The 17,575-nt window shown below is 48.1% G+C and overlaps 1 protein-coding gene across 2 annotated transcripts in view; it reads left to right on the top strand.

The window, feature by feature from the left end:
- ITGB5 (integrin subunit beta 5) overlaps positions 1–17,575 on the top strand; it is a 57,927-nt gene that overhangs the window by 15,237 nt on the left and 25,115 nt on the right. For both annotated transcript variants that reach the window (XM_054636229.2, XM_077181670.1), the window contains exons 4-9: positions 759–1,008; positions 4,348–4,516; positions 10,349–10,510; positions 11,976–12,071; positions 13,166–13,255; positions 15,661–15,795. In XM_054636229.2, coding sequence (XP_054492204.1) covers positions 759–1,008; positions 4,348–4,516; positions 10,349–10,510; positions 11,976–12,071; positions 13,166–13,255; positions 15,661–15,795 — 902 coding nt within the window. The remainder of the gene's footprint in view (positions 1–758; positions 1,009–4,347; positions 4,517–10,348; positions 10,511–11,975; positions 12,072–13,165; positions 13,256–15,660; positions 15,796–17,575) is intronic.

Genomic DNA, 17,575 nt, shown 5'->3' with positions numbered 1-17,575 from the left:
TCAGCTCCTTTCCTTGTGCTCATCGCTTCAGGAAGTTTCACCTCTGCCTCAGCGCTTCCATGGGTGACCCTAACAACTTTCTTTTTCACTTCCCTTTTGACCTGATTTCTCCAGCTCCATTTTTGGGGGAAGCTCCTTTTCAAAGGTGTTTCTTCTGTGTCTGCTTCACCTTGACTTCCCTGCACAGCTCAGAGGATATCTTGCATTCACTTCATACTGGCTATTTTTTTCTGATCCTCTTTTTCTGCTCCACCTCCTACTGTCTTTTGTGCAGGACTTCTTGGACTGCTCTGGTTTTCTATGAGAATATCCTCAAGTAAGTGTGGGCAGGGTCCCTGTTGCAGTAGTCCATGAAATATCCATTTAAGGTTCACTCTGCTTTTCTTTCCTGTTTTCTAAGGAAACATCCCTGGACTGCACACTGGGCAACAGTGTTTTTCATGTGTCCCTCCCTTAGATGTTCTCTCAGATGAGATGGAAAGACCCTCTCTGATACCTCCAAAGAGCTAAAATAGAGACAAGCACTCCATGTCTTTTTCTTGCCAGCCAATATCCTACATAGCTTAAGAGGACCCAAAGTCAATACCTGTTTTCCTGTTAGTCCTAAGGGATGTATTTGGAAAAGCTTACCGCCCTCACCCTCTTCTTTTGAAAAGCCATCTCTCTGCTCTGCAGGGGGAAAAATAAAAGTGCATTCTGGATTTTTCTGTGTGCTGGGAGTTTGCTGCTCACCGTGGCCACCGTTTGTGCGCGTGCAGGTGACCGGACCTCGTTCCGAGTGCAGGTGCGGCAGGTGGAGGATTACCCCGTGGACCTCTACTACCTGATGGACCTGTCCCTGTCCATGAACGACGACCTGGACAACATCCGCAACCTGGGCACCAAGCTGGCTGAGGAGATGAGGAAGCTCACCAGCAACTTCCGTCTGGGCTTTGGCTCCTTTGTGGACAAAAACATTTCTCCTTTCTCCTACACGGCGCCAAGATACCAAAACAATCCCTGCATTGGGTAAGTGCTGGGTGCACCTGGAGGGGCAAGGTCTGTGTTCGCACTCTTCATGTGCCTTTTTGCTGAAAATAATGAACCACGCTGCAGCCCTGGCTTTTGGGAATGATGATGATGAGCCTGGCTGTCACTGTGATACTTGAGCAATTCAAAATAGGACAGCTTCTAAATTTGCTGTGGCTGTGGGGAGATCTCTGCATCTGGACATGGGAAACTGTTGTACCAGGGAGCCTGAAGCTATTTTTAAGTACCTGAAAAGGATGCAGACATTGCAGGCTTTTTTACAGCCTTTAAGGAAAAGGAGCCAGAGCCAGAAATTCCTGATTTCTGATCCTAGCTCTGAGTCATAGTTTGGCGTTGAGTAAATCAATTAAGCTTTTTGTCTGCATTTTACAGATAAGGAGACCAAGGCAATGTAACTTCTTCTCAACAAAAGTTGTTTGGAGGAACTGAGATTTGCTATGGCCTATAGTGCTGATTAATGAGTTTTTGTAGAGTGTTTTTACGGCTGCAGGAGGGTTTTTTCATCTTTATTGCTGTGGAAGGAAAGCAAACTGGTAGTTACAAAAGACACAAATGATGTGGTTTACTTTGTGGTGATATGAGAGCCTTCATCCCTTTATTTCCTTTTTTTTTTGCTTGTGTCTTTGCAAGTGTCTTTTTGTTTGCCTTTTAACCACCAGAGCTGGGATCAAGTCCATTGAATTGAGGATTATGCCAGAGCGAAATTGGGTGTAGGGAAGGGTGTCCAGGCTCACATGGGTTTGGGTGTTGGCACTGAAGGATGGATACAGCAGCAAGTGCCCTCCTGGGAGAGTGTCACCACTGACACCTTTGTATTCCCATCTTCACCTCATCCATCAGTGAGTGCTTCCTAGCCACCTAAGGGCAGCGAGGAGAACCCTTTCATTTGAGCCATTTGTGGATACTTACATTGTAAGATCACCTCATGCACGGATGCCAAGCTCTGTGCATGCTCTGAGAGGCAGATAAAGACAGCTTGCATCAGCTGTGAGTTTCTAGGCCAGCTTTTGGCTCTGACCAAGCATTGGCAGCTCACTGCACATTGCTTGTTGACCAGACAAAAATTCTCTGTATTCGCTTTTCACCAGTTCTGTCCAGAGTGGAAAGCCAAATGGATTTTAACACTGAAAACTCTTGCTTTAATCATGAGGCAAAAGTGACCACACTGAGCCAGGAAGGTGTCTCTGCCACGATGGCATTACAAACCACAGTCTTCATACAAACCACACTCTTCGTAGTGCTTCTCCCAGAAATTTGGCATAGCCTCCGAGGGATCCTCTGTCATCTCTGTCCTCCTCAGTCTCTGACACCTGCCCTCAGGCTGGGGACAGGCTCCAGCTGGAGAAATCTTGGAAACTTTGTTTGACTGGTGTGTGATTTAATTGGTGTGACATGGCTTTTGCCAAGTGAAACAGAGTGAAACATGCAGGAGGAGATGGGTGCAGAAGGAAGAGAGGATGGAACTGGACAACTCAGCAGCAAAAGTGTACCTGAAACTTCCAATGACCTTTAATCAAGAACATCCAGAGCTGTCACCTCAGCTTTTCCCACCATGATCAGGCTATCTGTGTTCCTTTGGCTTTACCCACGTGGTTGCTTTTCTTACTGTCGGTTACTTTAATCCAGCCTGGTCTTAGGAAAACATTTAGGAAGGATTGCCCATGGCAGCTCATCTGGTAGGTGCTCCCTTCCAGGTGCCATGTGTCTCCTCTTCATCCAAACCAGGAGTGCTGGCTCCTGCTCTCTGATGGAATCTCCTTCCCCAGCCTGCTCTGTGTGGGGGCTCTGGCTGCTGCCACGTGTCCCTGGTGAGCAAGGTGGGTTGTCAGGCGTGGTTTTGTTTGCAGCTATCCCTATCAAAACAAACCATTCAGCATCTAAGAAAAGCTGCAAGTAAACTCAAGCTGCAGTGGTCCAGGCTCCCCCCTCCTCTTCCTTGTGGTGGTGACTGACTTGCAGGTCTGGGTGGGGTGCAGCCCTGTTTCCCTTGTCTCCCTCATCACCCCTGCTCCTGACTCAGCATCCTGGTGGGCTAAGGGCAGCTTGCTGAGACCCTGCAGTGAGAGGTTTCAGATATGGCAGACTCCTTGCCTTGCCCTGGGCATGAGCACAGTGCAAGTCTGGACGTGGATCATGGATCAAAAGGGATGGCTCTAATTGCCAGCCAAACCCAGGGCAATGAGACCTGGCCCACAGTTAGGTGTGTGTGTGTGTGTATGGAAATCCCTGCTTTGGGGTCCCTTGTGAGGAATTTGAGTTCTCAGTGATGGTAAATTTAAAATACTCCTTTGTGTAAAAAGCCTCTTGCAACTTACCCATAGTGGGTCATGTATCAGCAGAAGCTTTTAATTGTACTCTGGGTTATATGTTTAAAGATAAGAGTGAATTAGTGCCAGGCCAACTCCTTTTTAAACACATTTCTTCTTAACCCTTCCCATCCCTCTCTCCTGCACACACTCACTGATTTCCCATGCTGCAGGAGCTGCTCTGCTGAGCTCTCCAGGTGAGCACCAAAACTGCCTTCTCATGGTTTTGTATGGGAAAAAAAAAGGTTTCCTGGTAGCCTGCCAAGATATTTCTCTGCCTTAGGGTGCCCTTCCCACCTTTCTGCTCCAGTGGGAAGCACAGATTGTGTTTGCTCACCAGCTTGCAGGGAGAGTGGGAGGAGGCCTGAGCTGGTGTTGGTTATTACTCCATCTCATACTGGGCAATTGCCAGGTGCCTGGTGGTGTGCAGTAAGTGTAGGGTGGTTCATACTGGCAAGAAAACTGGATGACACAGTGAAAATCTGTACTGCAGAAGAGGGGAAAGCTGGTTCTTGGCAGTGATACTCCTGCCCTTTGACACCAGCCCACAGGCTCTGCAGGTGTGGGACACGGCTCCCATGGCCCTCCTGGGCTGCTGGGGAGGGTGGATCTGCCAAAATGCAGCCTCCCTATCACTGGGTAGAATCCTTGGCTGCAGGTTCCCAGTGAAAACCATTTTGAGTGCTGAAAGTGCAGAGCTGCATGGCCCAGGGTGGGCTGGTGCTCAGTCTCCACTCACATGGTACGTGGAAAGAGATGTTCAGTCCTGGTGGGATCTCTGGAAGCTTCAGCTTCTGAAATCCCTTGAGAGGAAAAAAAATACAGGCTCTACTCTAGGATTTTGTAGATAAGTAGCCAGAAGCTGAAGTGTCCAAAATAAAAAGCACTGCGAAAGTATTCCAACCCTCTGAACAAAACCTTAGAGACCAACCTGGTAGAGCTGGGAGCTTCTGCAGTTCTTGGCTGCGGGTGTGGTTCCTCCCAGCTGACCAGTCCTCTATTCTTCCCGCAGTTACAAGCTGTTCCCCAGCTGTGTCCCATCCTTTGGCTTCCGCCACCTGCTGTCCCTGACGGATAAAGTCGACCGTTTCAACGAGGAGGTCCGGAAACAGAAAGTTTCCCGCAACCGAGATGCTCCAGAGGGCGGCTTCGATGCCATTTTGCAGGCTGCTGTGTGCAAGGTGAGCTGCTCTCATTTCTGGAGATTTCTTCTGCTCTGTTCTTGAACCAAGGCAAAGCTTGTTTGCCATTTCATGGAAGTAACTTCTAAATTTTTCTTGGAGAAACTGAAAAACGCTATTAAAAATAGAGGCTTTTGTCATTATGTGCTTCCATAGATAAGCAGGCAAAGGAAAAAAGGTTCATTCTTTCTCTAGTTTAAAGGGATAAAAATGGAGCTTTTGCAAACACAAATTTAGGGTTGAGATTTCATTATGCAGTTAGACCTTTGGTGCTGAGCACCTGGGACAGAATCCTTCCAGAGTCACATACGTTTGTGTGCAGCAGTGCTGCACATCAGCTCAATGTGTTTAGCAAGGGTGCATCGAACACGTCTTGCAGCACTAGACCCATGTTGGGGGTTGGAGCTGGTTCCTCCTGCTCATACCTTCCCTCTTTGTGTGTGTGGGGATGATCTCACCTCTGGGTGCTGACAGCCTTCTCTCCCTCTTTGTCAGCAGAACTGGAGCAGAGTTCATTAGCTTGGTGCCATGTTAGCCCTGTCCTTAGGGTTTTTGGAGATGCTTGCTTGGAGATCTTTCTGGAACAAGTAGTTGGGTTGCTCCATATTCCTTTGTCATGAATGAAAATTCTGACATGAGGCTGAGCTTCCCTGCTCATCAGGAATGGTTCTATTTGCTTTTTCACCTATTGCTGCAATTTTCTTTGTGTTTTCTTCAGCCTTGCTTAGTCCTTCTGGTTGGGCATGTTTTCTTCTGGGTCTGAATTATGTGAGCTGGGAGCTAGGAACAGTCTGTGGGAGTGATGGATTGCAGGCATGTGGGCAGCCAAATCTTTCCTTGCCTGGATTGCCTTTGCTGTGCTTCATGGTGTTGGCAGGACTGAACCTGCCCCATTGGGGCATCTTCCCACAGATATTGTTGTTGGCACAGCTACAGTGCTGCTCCCAATAACTGTCTGGATATAAAGTGCTTCTCAGTTTTGGAGAGGTGGCTCCCATGGTTAGAGCAGGGATGGCTCAGGATGGTGACTCAGTTGTGCCATTCACCATGTGGGTTTTTGCAATCCCTTCCACGATGTTACTGCAAAAACAGGCAAATATTTCCCTATGGTGCAGCAGTACTTCACTGTGTATCACAAGGGCTCATTTCTGAAGTGCTGGTGGAAGGCAGGAGACCTGCAAGATATTTCCTCTGAATTTGTGGCAGTCTCAGATTGTTGTTAAGGACTAAAATCTTCAACTGTCCTTCTTGAATGCACAGCCTCGTCCCTTCTAAATTTAGAAGATGAATTTAGATGCTGGTACCAACTTAATTCAGGAATGAGCACCCTTAAGGAAGGGTGAGCAAAGGTGAGCATGTGTACCTGCGTGACTGTTGGCATGATGTGGCAGGTCATGACAGCAAATTTCTGCAGCCACAGCAGTTAATTAATTACTGGAGCTTGGGTGTGGGAAAGGAAGTCCATGGGTCTGGTGTGAAGGCAGGAGAACTGGCTGTGCCATGACTCATGCTGCATTGGCAGTGCCTTGCTCTGGGCAGAGCAGCTGCCTCTCATCACAGCCATGAGCAGCAAAGATTCTGTCTGTCCAGAGTTAAAAAAGGCAAAATTTCAAGGCAGCTGATTGACATTAGGATGTTTGGTCCCATAGTCAAAATGGGAACTTATTGCTTAATTTCCCTTGTGGTCCCCAAGCAAAGGCCCAGACTGGTCAGTGGCTGTGGGCTGTGGTGAGACTCAACGCCACTGAGATGGGTGAGGGCTGCAGACACTTGGGGTGGCAGAGAAGTGCAGCTTGCTGACAAGGATATTCTTGGCATGGAGTTTGTCATCCTGCAGTGACTAATGGAGTATCATGGGGATAAAAACCCCAGAAACAGACAGTAATTCTGTTAACTCAGGACCTATTCCCCCTCCCATGCAAGGAGAGCAGCATAGGGGCATCTTGGTGAATTCTGAGGTGGGTTTCCTTGTCACTGCTGTGCACCCCATTGCATCTCACTGGCTTGCTCCAGCTTTTTCCAGGGTAGTTATCACCTTAGAGAGTCCCCTGCCTTGGGGACATGCAGTGTGTTGCTCATGAAGCACTTTGTGCTCAGCATCAAGGGGAGAGGGGGTCACAGCACAGCAGAGCCTCACAGTCTCCAAGCCATGGTGTCTAAACAAGGCCTTCTCCTCCCCTTCTGAGGTGTCAGAAACAATACCTCCTGTGTTGACTAGATGTTTTTACACTGGAATGCATAGCAAGCATTTCTTCTGCATGAGCTGCCTAAGGGCTCTGTAGCACTCAAGTAATGTTTTGGCCTGGTCTTCAACCCAAGGAATGGGGAAAGTTTGTACAGCTAACAGAGACTAAGGACCAGGCCCAGGGTTTGGCTCCTTTCTGAAAGACGAAGATATGGTAAATGTTATTCTCGAGGCAATGAAAGAGCCAGAGACAATAAGCCTTTATTCTGATGCTAAAATAGTATGCCAGGAATATTAATCAGCCTTCCGTAATTACATTTTCCATTTGCAGTATTTTGGTTTTTTGCCATTCTCTAAGTGCAAGCCTCATATGGCTTGGTGGTATGTATAAGTTTCAGATCTTATATGCTAAGATGCAGCAAGGAGATAATGCTAGATTGGAAAATAAAGCATCTTTTTGGAATGGTTTTGCTTGGTGCTTGCTAGACATTGGTAGTTGGAGATAGCCAAGGCATCTGGGAGACACTGAGGAGCCTTTCAGAGCAATACCAAGTGAAGGAGGTTTTGGCTTTTGATCCCTAAGGCATACTTGCCTTGCACCTGTATCTGTTTCTTGCTTCCAAGAAAGTCTGCACCTGAAAAACTGGTGAGGTTTTAGACAAATTGATGAATGCAGGGGGGTCTCCTGGCAACTGAGTCTTGGCAATTGAATGGCTTTTATTCCGTGCCCAAAGTATAAATGTAGGTATTTTTTCAGGCATGGAAATACAGGCTTTGCTGCTTTTCCAATAGTATTTGGAGAGCTGTGCTGAGGCAGCTGTGGCAGTTTTGCCGGTCACTATTGGCTGTATGGAGTGAGAAGCTGTTTTTTGGGGTACAGAAGGCAACTGCAGCTGGTTGTGGGAGTAGGGGCAGGATCCATAGCACCCCAAGCCCGGTGGAAACATGTTACTCTGCTTTGGGTCCAGTCCCACCCCTGCTATCCTTCTTATCCCATAAGGATCAAAAACCAGATGAGAGGGTAGGCATCAGTGCAGGGTTTTTTGTTCAGCAATCCCAGTCCAATAAAAATAAATGAAATTCTCCTTGGTTATTTGCTTTAAGCAGAGTGGAGTGCTGCTCTGGGTTTCTCAGTGGAAACTGCATGCTGAAGAGCTGTATTTTCCAGCGCCTTGAGGCCACTGGCAGAGGCAGTCTGAGATGCTCCTTGGCATGCCAGCCTCCTTGGGGGGCTTGTTTCATAGGTCTGCAGCTTTTTTTGGTGTGGGATCAGCACTGGCTCAGCCAGCCCATCCAAGGCACCCTGGTTTGATGTTCTGAGACATCACATACTTTCAGTGCCTGGATATTGGCACTGAGACTGTGGGTGCTCATTGCTTTTTGGGAGTGAGCTCCTGAGCTGAGCAGCCACAGCAGTTCTGATATTGTTTATGTGGGAAATTGTGTTGGAGTCATGGAGAGTTTGTCTGCAAAGGAATTCTTAGCCCATGATTTAAAGGTGGGCTTAGCAGGCAGGTGACCAGCACCAGCACCCCCGAGGTGCCTTTGTGACTGCTGCTTGAACGCAGCTCCTTTTCTTTGTGTGCAGCACATTTCTAAGGAAATGAAACTCAGATTAATCCTTCTAATCTCTTTGGGAGTTTCTTGGCCTTAAACATTTAAAAAGAAATCAGCTTTGGATACTCAAAGAAAAGTGAATTGGATGGGCTTCTGTCTGGTGGCTGAGCAGACTGAAAACTGCTTCTTGCATTATTAGAGCTGTAATCACTTTTGGGTTGAGTTCTTAAGAAGTTACATTTTGGCATGAGGTTTTAGCCTTTTGTCCAGTGGGGTAACTTCAGAGGAATGAATCCTGCTTCCCAGAGCAAAAAATACTCATTGCTTCCTGAGCTGGACTGTAATGTGCTGGTGCATGGTAAGGGATGTGTGTTGCCAAAAATTTCTTCCTATGGCCTTATATGCATCATGGGGGTCTTTAAAATGTCAATAAAGAAAATAAACCTTCTGTAATTGGGAGGAAAAAGGAATCTACTCTAGAATAATGTCCCTGAAGCAAAAGTTATATTTATTGGAAAGATCAGCAGGCTTTGGCTATGACTCACATTTGGAGGCGAAAATTGCGCTGGCATATGTGATCTACACCCTTCTGCCTGCTCTGCTCTCCTGCCCTGCCCACGCCACACCTTCCTGTAAACAGGGCAGAGTTTGGGTTTTGCTAAATAAGCTGAGCAGTAACTCTGGAGGAGTTGGGTATCTCCATCTGCACCGTGTTCCCATCAGTGACCCAGCTTTTCCCTTGTGCTTTCCCAAAGGATTTGTGTGGTGGTACTCTGAGCCAGGGTCTGGAGGGAGGGGGATGCTGGAAGTGCGTGGGCAGGGAAGGTGTGGGGCCATGTCTTTTCTGGCAGATGGTCAGTGTGGCAGCCCAAGGGGAAGCTCTGGACAGTGGGACTTTCTGCCTCCAGTCTGTGCTGTGGCAGGATCTCCCTGCTGTGGTCAGCAGCAGGACCCCTGCTCACCCAGCTTGGCAGTGACCTGGCAGCAGGAGCAGCCACTGAGGGGGTTTTGCTGCAGCACAGTGGTTTGCAAAAATTTCCTTTGGGCACCTCTGTTTCCTTCCACTTCCATTGCCACAAAGTGCTTCGATGTGCTGTTATAGGCACAGATCTGCTTCTTGGGCTGATGAAAACATGGAAACCTGGGGAATGTTTGTCATCTAGATCTTATCCCTTTACTTGAAAAAAATCTTTCCTTGCATCTCTCTTCATGCAAAGACAGTGGTAATGTCTGGTCCTTGCACAGAGGGACCAAGGAGGGGTCAGAGGACACTTCATGTGCTGTGCTTGATGTCTCAGTGCTTTTGTAGGGACCATTACACCATGTCTTGACATTGCCATGCTTTTAAATAAGCAGAAGTTTCTCAGAGCAGCTCTGCAGAGTGGTTGTGTGGGATTAGTGGCAGCACCAATGCCAGAGGTCCCTGCTCTGCTCTGGCTCTGTGTGTACCCCTGTACCCCTGCTCTCCTGGGGACGGAGCTGCCTGGGGCTTGTGTAGAGTTGTACAATGAAATATCAGAGGCACCATGGCCTCCAGGAGATGTGTGCAGAAGGGGATCAGGGCAGAGTGCCTGGGCATGAGTGTGGTTGCACCAAAGCCCGTCCCCTCAGGCAGGCACCTCACTTTGTCCATCACAGCTCAGAAACAGCCTTTATGAGTGAGCAGCAATGAAAATGCTGAGCGGGGATATTGCAGCTCTTGCTGTTGCATTGGCCGCTCCACAGAGCTGAGGAAACAAGGTCAGATTAAATGTGTGTGGAGGAAATTGGCAGGTCTCCTTTGGCTATAAAAACAGCTGAAATTCTTACTCTTGGATCTGGGCAGAGAAGGTCTGGTGGACAGTCCACATACCTCCTCATGCCTTTTTAAATTAAGTGTGTTGGAAGGAGATGCTGGGAATTGCTGGATGGGCTCCTGACATTTTGTTTTCATAGCAAGGATGGGTGGACAGAAGCATGGTACTCTCCTAATTAATGCTAATGGGTCTGCTGCTGGCTAGGCACGTGGCTGGGACCATGTGCAGGGTGAGGGGTGAAGCGTGGGCTTGGCAGGGGCTGGCTGCTGTCTCACAGGGTTTGCTTTCCCCCAGGAGAAGATCGGCTGGCGTAAGGAGGCCTCTCACCTGCTGGTCTTCACCACGGATGACGTGCCCCACATAGCCCTGGATGGGAAGCTGGGGGGGCTGGTGCAGCCCCACGATGGGCAGTGCCACCTGAATGAAGCCAACGAGTACAGCGCGTCCAGCCAGCTGGTGAGTGGGGCACGGGGCCCAGTCCTCAGAGACCTCGAGGGCTGGAGGACCTCTCTGGAGACCAGCCAACCCCTACTCCAGCAGCTTTTGGCAAATGCAGTGCCTGGTTTAACCCAGCTTCTGCAATTTGCAAATAGAATTTGTTCTTCTTTTGGGCATTCCCCAATAGTGAATGCTTCTGTGATGGTCAAAAATGAGTTGGTGACTTAGTGAGTTCCTTCAAAGCTCATTGCATGGGATGGAAAAGTAACTTGGTGTCCTGAAGAGCATTACATTTTTCCTGCAAAGTGTACAGGAAACAGAATATGTCATCCCTTTTCTAAAATATGTTTGAGGAGGGTGGAGTCTGAGGACTGTCCAGAGGACTCTTCATGTGAAGGGTGTATCTACCTTGATGTGACTACACTAGCAAGTACAACAGAATGTTGCTTTTATTCATAGCCTTTGAGCACAACACTAACATAAGTCTTAGTAATAAAAAGGCAAACTAGCCCTTTCTAAAAATTGAACTCAGTGGAGGAAACTTCTGGGATGAATGAGCACTTGCCTGCCACTTCATTATCCCATCCTTCTGCAGAATGGTGCTTTATTCAGCAGATCACATGCACTAATTATGATTGTTGTTCCTGAATGTCACCCTGTGAGGGGAGGGGAATCTGGGTGGCTATGTTAAGGTCAGAAGCTGGGCTCTACAGTGGAACCCCCTGTGCAGTCCTACCAAGTGGATGTGTAAGGGAGCACAGTCCCCAAACTGGCTCCCTTATGTGGAGTAAATGCTGAGGAGATGGCATGATGATGCTGCCTTGGCATTTCCATGTTTGAATCTCAGAGGCTCTCAATCAGTCCTCCAGTCTTCAAGTAAATGAGATGGTTTTTTCCAAGGACAGCACTTCAGAAGCAGGCGGGAGTTTTGAACTCAAGCTGGTCTCTAGAAACTGAGCCCTGCTTCGTTTTTTTTTTTTTTTGCTAGAGCAGCATCTCTCTGCCATCTTCTCCATCTGGGAAATCTGCAGAATTAAAGAGTTTATTGTAATCTCTTTATGGTTCCAGTATGCAGAAAGAATAGGCAATGGATGTTTCTGCTTTGGGAGAAAAAATTTGATACATTTCCACTTTCTTTAGTTCTAGATCTCCCTGCCTCGCATCCCTTGAGGTAGCAGCCATTTAGCACATGTGCATTTGCTGATGGCAAAATAGGAAGTGGAAAGAAATAACCCAGTGTTTTGGGTATTGCTGTGGCTAGTGGTGTTGTCAGTCATGCATTTTAGTGAGCAGTGCTGTAGAAATATTTAACAGATTTCTACTATTTCAGTTAGGATTGTGCTGGTACATCAGGGACTTCATCCCACAACAAAACACGCCATGTGTCTGGAATGAATTTTGCTATTGGGAAGAGAAGAGCAATGAAATTAGTCTTTGTTTCTGTGTTACCCACCAGTCTTTCTGCCTGGCTTTTTCCCCCTAGGATTATCCTTCCCTGGCACTTCTTGGGGAGAAACTTGCTGAAAACAACATCCACCTGATTTTCGCTGTTACAAAAAGTCATTACATGCTCTACAAGGTAATTGCTGAGTTGCCTGGGCTGGGGGGAGAGTGAAATGCCTCTTGAGGCCCTGGGGAGTGGAGGCAGCTGCAAACATGTGTGTGCAGTGGCAAACATGTGTGTGCAGTGGCAAACATGTGTGTGCAGTGGCAAACATGTGTGTGCAGTGATGAGGGTGCATGCATGTGGCCACAGGCTGCCTGGTGCAGGCAGGCAAGGCTCAGCCCTGCTGGTCTTTTCAGCAGAAAGCACTAAAGCTTCTTAGAGCAAACAGATATATGTGTGTTAGTGAGCATGTGAAGAGCTAAAATAGCCTCCATGTTAATCGGGATGTTCGGATGGCTGCCAGCGTGCAGCGTGCCAGAGAGCAGAAACCTGCTCGGCCCATTCTGCAGTGACTTAATCCCATTACCTAATCCTGCACAGCCTTTCTGCCCAGCTGTGTTTTTCCATCACGGAGTCCAGGGCCCTGACGTGCCACACACAATTTGAAATCTCCTGCCATTCCTGCTCTCCCCTTCAAAAGGAAAGGTGACCCAAGGCACAAAACCAGCCTGTGTCTAGAGCTGTCCTGTGGGGTTTTGCTGCTCTGTGGGTGCAGGGGTGGTGTTTCAGGCGGGGTTGCTTTTGGAAACCTCTGCCGGGGCCCTCGAGGCTCAAGCAGGAACAACAAGCAGCCCTGTTGCTATGGTGGGGATGCTGCTGTTCACCCATGGGGAGTGGGAGGGCTGAGCTCGTTCTCCACCCCCTCTCCTGGGGATGCTCAGGGTTGGGAGGGAAGTCGGGACAGCTGCCCCTCCCTCCCTGCAGTGCCAGATTTCCTGAGTACAAGGTGGCTGGTCTTGCCCCCCCCCCAGCAGCAGAGCCCCAGGTATGTTTGTTCCTGACCCATGGCCATGAGCTTTGTTTAATATTTGACATGCTTCATTAGCAATGCTTTACTTTTGAAAGCTCCACATTAACTGGAGCCAAAATATACCGTGTATACCACTGGGTGATGGGGCAGTGTGTGTGGCCTGTGTCCCTGGCACAGGGGGTCAATCCCTCCTCATCCTCTGCTTTCCTCTCTGCACCTCAACATTTTAATTTTTCTTTTTTTTTTTTTTTTTAAGAACTTTACCACTTTGATCCCTGGAACAACAGTGGAGATTTTGCACAAAGATTCCAAGAATATCATTGAGCTGATTGTCAAAGCCTACAACGTAAGTGCATTTTAATTCCACAGCTGCTGAAGTGAGGAGGGCTAAGAACTTGGCCAGCTCAGCTCCCCCCAGTGAGCTCCACCCAGCTTGGCAGCCTCCCTCCCCTGTCCTCTCCACACTGCTGGAGCTGGGATGTCCACCCTGGGAAGGGAAACAAGGTGTGTGAGGAGGATGAGAAGCGTGGATACCCAAGAGAGCCTGTGGGACAGCAGAAATTTCACCTCACTTCTCTTGTGTACAGATTTACCCACAAAACACAGCCCCCATCTAAAACAGATCTCTCTCAGAGATCTTTTACCTACCATAGATTATTTCTTTGTTATCTGATGTTCAGAGGCCTCTCAAGGATGGGACCGGGACCAGGTCCAGATAAGGTCACATTCTTGCCTTGCTCTCCGTGCAGCCCACACTGGTTTTCAACACCCTATGAGTATCACCATGCTCCCAAAGGAGCCCTGCCTGTGTGCCACTGCTAGTGCAGCCTGCCCTGGCACAGTGAGGAGGACAGCAAGGGATCTGGAGTTGTACTGCTGACCTGATGTTGTCCATCTCCATGGAGATCAGGGGAGCAGCTCAATTAGAAGCCGCTAAATGGCATGTTCATAGCATAGCTGGTGTCAATGTTTGTGTTGACTTCTCCCTGAATTCCTATGTGTCAGGTCTTCATGATCTTACAAGGATATTGCTGTGTGTTGGGCATGGAGATCTGACCCCATAACAGGTAGAGTTATTCATGCATGGGACCTGTGGGCACAGCTTTTGATGGCTGCAAGCTCTTCTTGGTACTATGTTCTATAGTGCAGGGAGTCAATAAGAACTTCTTTGGAGGAGCTTACACATCCAGAATCCATGTGGGGTTGGGGTGGTTGGGGTGTGCTTTGCATGATCTGTAAAGTTCTTCCTTCTTGTCCCCCATCTCCCTGCAGTTAAAGCAGCTTTTGGTTATGCCCTTGGGAAGAGTGCTTCCCAAAGCTTCACCCTCTGAGGAAGGCAGTGAATGGTTCATGCTCCACAGGACTATACAGGGCTGATAAGAGGATTTGTGTAGGAACATAGGATGAGCCTGTGCAAGGCCATACTGAGGCCTGACCTGGTGTCCTGTTTTCTGCCATGCTACCTCTGGGAAAGAAGAGAGGGGAGCACATCAGTGTAGCAGCTAATTTCTACAGGATGAATTGGGCAGAGCAGCATCCATAGGTTAATTGGCAATTGGCACACGCAGTGTTCAGCCCACAGGCAATGGATGCTCCATGTGGTCCCAGTTGTTATCCCATGAAAGCTTCACTCTTACAGTAGAGAGATGGGAATTATTCCTTTCTTTCCTCAAGGACTGTTTAGATTCACCCGGCCAAAACTCATTTATTTCCTGTCCATTTCTAGAAGCATTGGCTCTTTGCTGGCATGTGAACCCTGCTTTTGTCATCACATGTACTGGCAAGAGGTCTGAATTAGCACTTTTCCTTAATCTGGCCTGTTTGGTGAGGGCTGGGGACAAGGGGAAGAGGGATGGAGCTGGAAGCTGGCTTTGGGTAATAAGCATATTTGTGCAGAAAGCTCCATTTTGAAAAACTTTTTCGTTTTTGGACACCACTGGTATGAAAATCAGTTCCAGCCCTTGGAAGAATTAAACAAAACAATGTCATTCTGAATTAATATTTATAAACTTCATTTTGTTGTGACTTAAAAAGTCTGTGTATGCAGCAGGGCAGAGAGTTAAGAAGCAGAAGAAAGGGGTAGAAGCACACCAAAACCTCACAGATGGAAAATGCTCTTCACTTTGAAAAGTTTTTTCAAAGAAAGAGATTTTTCATTAATTTTTCCCATGGTGCTGTTTCCAGCTGACTCTTACAAAAGGGTGCTTTTGGTTCAGCTTTTTCTTCTAAGAGGGAGAATACATTTTTCTGACCAGTTGGGTGAAATGAAGGAAGCAGGACGGTGTTAGTGCAGTTTCACGTCTTCTCTGTCCTGCACAACAGACGTTGTAGGACAGCTGCCAGTGGAGAATCAGGCTTTGCACTTTGCTCAGGAGCTGGGTTATGGGGAGGAGAAGGTGCAGATGTGCACAGAAAGCTCTGACCTTCAATTCAGAGATATTCTGTTTCTGGTCGAGAAGGTTTTCTTCTTTGTCTCGTGCACCCGTATGTTTCCAGTGCTGGCTGCAGTGTCCATTACACCCTGCAGGGGTGGCAGGCAGCTCCCTGTGAATCTAGTTGTGATCATCAGAACTCTTCTAGGCTGGTTGGATCAAACTCAAATGTCAATGTGTGTGCAGGGGTGATTTTTTTTCCATATAGGTGCAGAGATGTCCTACCCACCCTCTGGAAACAGCAGGAGAAGAGACTAAAGCAGAAGAAACCCTTCTGTCTTTGGGAGCTTGATGGTTTGCTTTCCCCTTGTGTTTCCAGAGTATTCGGTCCAAGGTGGAGCTCACAGTCTGGGACAGCCCTGAGGACATTGGCTTGACCTTCACAGCCACCTGCCAGGATGGGTTGTCCTATCCTGGGCTCAGGAAGTGTGGGGACCTCAAAATTGGAGATACGGTGAGTCTGCCTTTTAATCTGTTCCCTGGAGAGGCTCTTTCACCTGCTTCCCTCCATTGAAGAGTGGTCCTGGGCAATAAAACACAGTTTTGCTCATTTTCCTCTGCTTTCCTCATGATGATATAGAAACCCACAGAGGGTGGCTCTGCTAGAAGTAGTTCTGGGTGGTGCAGGTCAGTCCAAGGTGAGCTGTGAGGAAGGAGGGAAAGCATCTTGTCTACAGTACGGAGCTAAAGGTCCTGATCAGGCAGCAAGGATGCAATAGTCAAAAACGAGCCTTTTTCCCTTATTCACAGATATTCACATCACACTCTCACCTGTGAAATTCCATAGGCAGCAACCCTCCTCTCCTGTGTTCAGTTCCTAGGTTATTGGATGGCAGCACAGATTGAAATAAATATTAACATGGCATAATCAACCTTGTGCTTTTTAAAAAGCAGTGAAGCTAAGCTTTGCTTGTTTAAATTGAGTGTTGATGCAGATAAATGAGTTGCTGGGCTGCAGGGCTAGGGCAGGAGGGCTCAGGTTGGTGGGGAGTCTCCTCCCTCTCTTCAGACTTTTGCTGTCTGAGGCCATGGGTGTGGGTTCATTAGCAGCCTGATTGCCTTATTTGAGAAGAGTGACTCTGCAAACATACCTCAGGGCTCTCAGTGCTGTGACATATAAAAATAGTTTGAAAGAGTCAACAGTAGCTGGAGTTTTACCCCACCAAATAAGGATCATGTGAGATGTTAAACAGGGAAGTGGCCTTGCTTTTTAAACTGAATTTACTGGGTCCTGGATAGGTAGGTAAAAGCAATCCCTGTAGCTCCTTGGATGGCTCCAGCTGCTGCAGCTTGTTCCATAAAGGGTCTGGTTGTGAGTGCAGCAGGGAGCTGGTGCTGGCACTGCTCCATTTTAGGGGCACTCCGAGTGTCAAGGTGCCTGCACAGGGAGAGATACCACAGGATGGTGGGGTCATGTACCTCCACCCCCTCTTTTCAGCTGCTTTCTGTCCCACTGCTTTCAGGAGGTTTGACTCCTGCTAAGGAAGTTTCCCCAAAGAGGATCATGCTGGCACTGGACCCTAATCTGCCAGGGCTTAGTCCTGGGGCTGTGGGTGTCAGTGGGTGAAAGGGAGCAGGATTACCCTGATCCCCTTAGCCTGCTTTCTGATCTCCTGCTCTGTAATTTGAGATTCTATCCTAATTGCTTCAGGCCTTGGGAATGGGAGGGGGCCAAGGGAGGTTTCCTGGGGGTGCATCTCTCCTGCCAGGGGTGGCTGCTGTGTCTTCGTCTGCACATCCCCCCCTTGACCTGTGGGACAGTGAAGTCAGTGAGAGCTTGAGGTGACCCCCAAATGTCCCCAGAGAGAAAGCATTCCTTCCTGAGGCCTAGGAAAGGGTCTCATTTCCTTGGAATAAGGTTAATCCTCCTTGCTAACTGGCAGCTCTGGGCAGTGCTGACCAGCCCTAACAAAGAGCAGGATTAAATCAGGGGCTAAGCAAGCAACTAAAGTATGGTCTTGGTTTTCTCAAGGAGAAAATCCCTGACACTGGATTGTAGCAACATAAAACGAGTAGGGGTGTGATGTATAACCATTTAATGATGTGTAGAACCCTTCTGAAGCCAGGCTTGATAGAAGCATCCATTCAAAATGGCCTGTGAGCAGCATGCCAAAAGCTTGGGACTGTGGGGCTGATACACATATCCACATGCAAATCAGGAGTCCCATAAAACCTTCTAAATCCATGATCTTATAGGCACCTTGGGTTCAATGCTGTGCTGGTTAGATCTTGTT

This window comes from Agelaius phoeniceus, chromosome 7 (assembly GCF_051311805.1).
Source record: "Agelaius phoeniceus isolate bAgePho1 chromosome 7, bAgePho1.hap1, whole genome shotgun sequence".
Classification (NCBI taxonomy): Eukaryota; Metazoa; Chordata; class Aves; order Passeriformes; family Icteridae; genus Agelaius; species Agelaius phoeniceus.
This window is presented reverse-complemented; position numbering and strand designations above follow the sequence as displayed.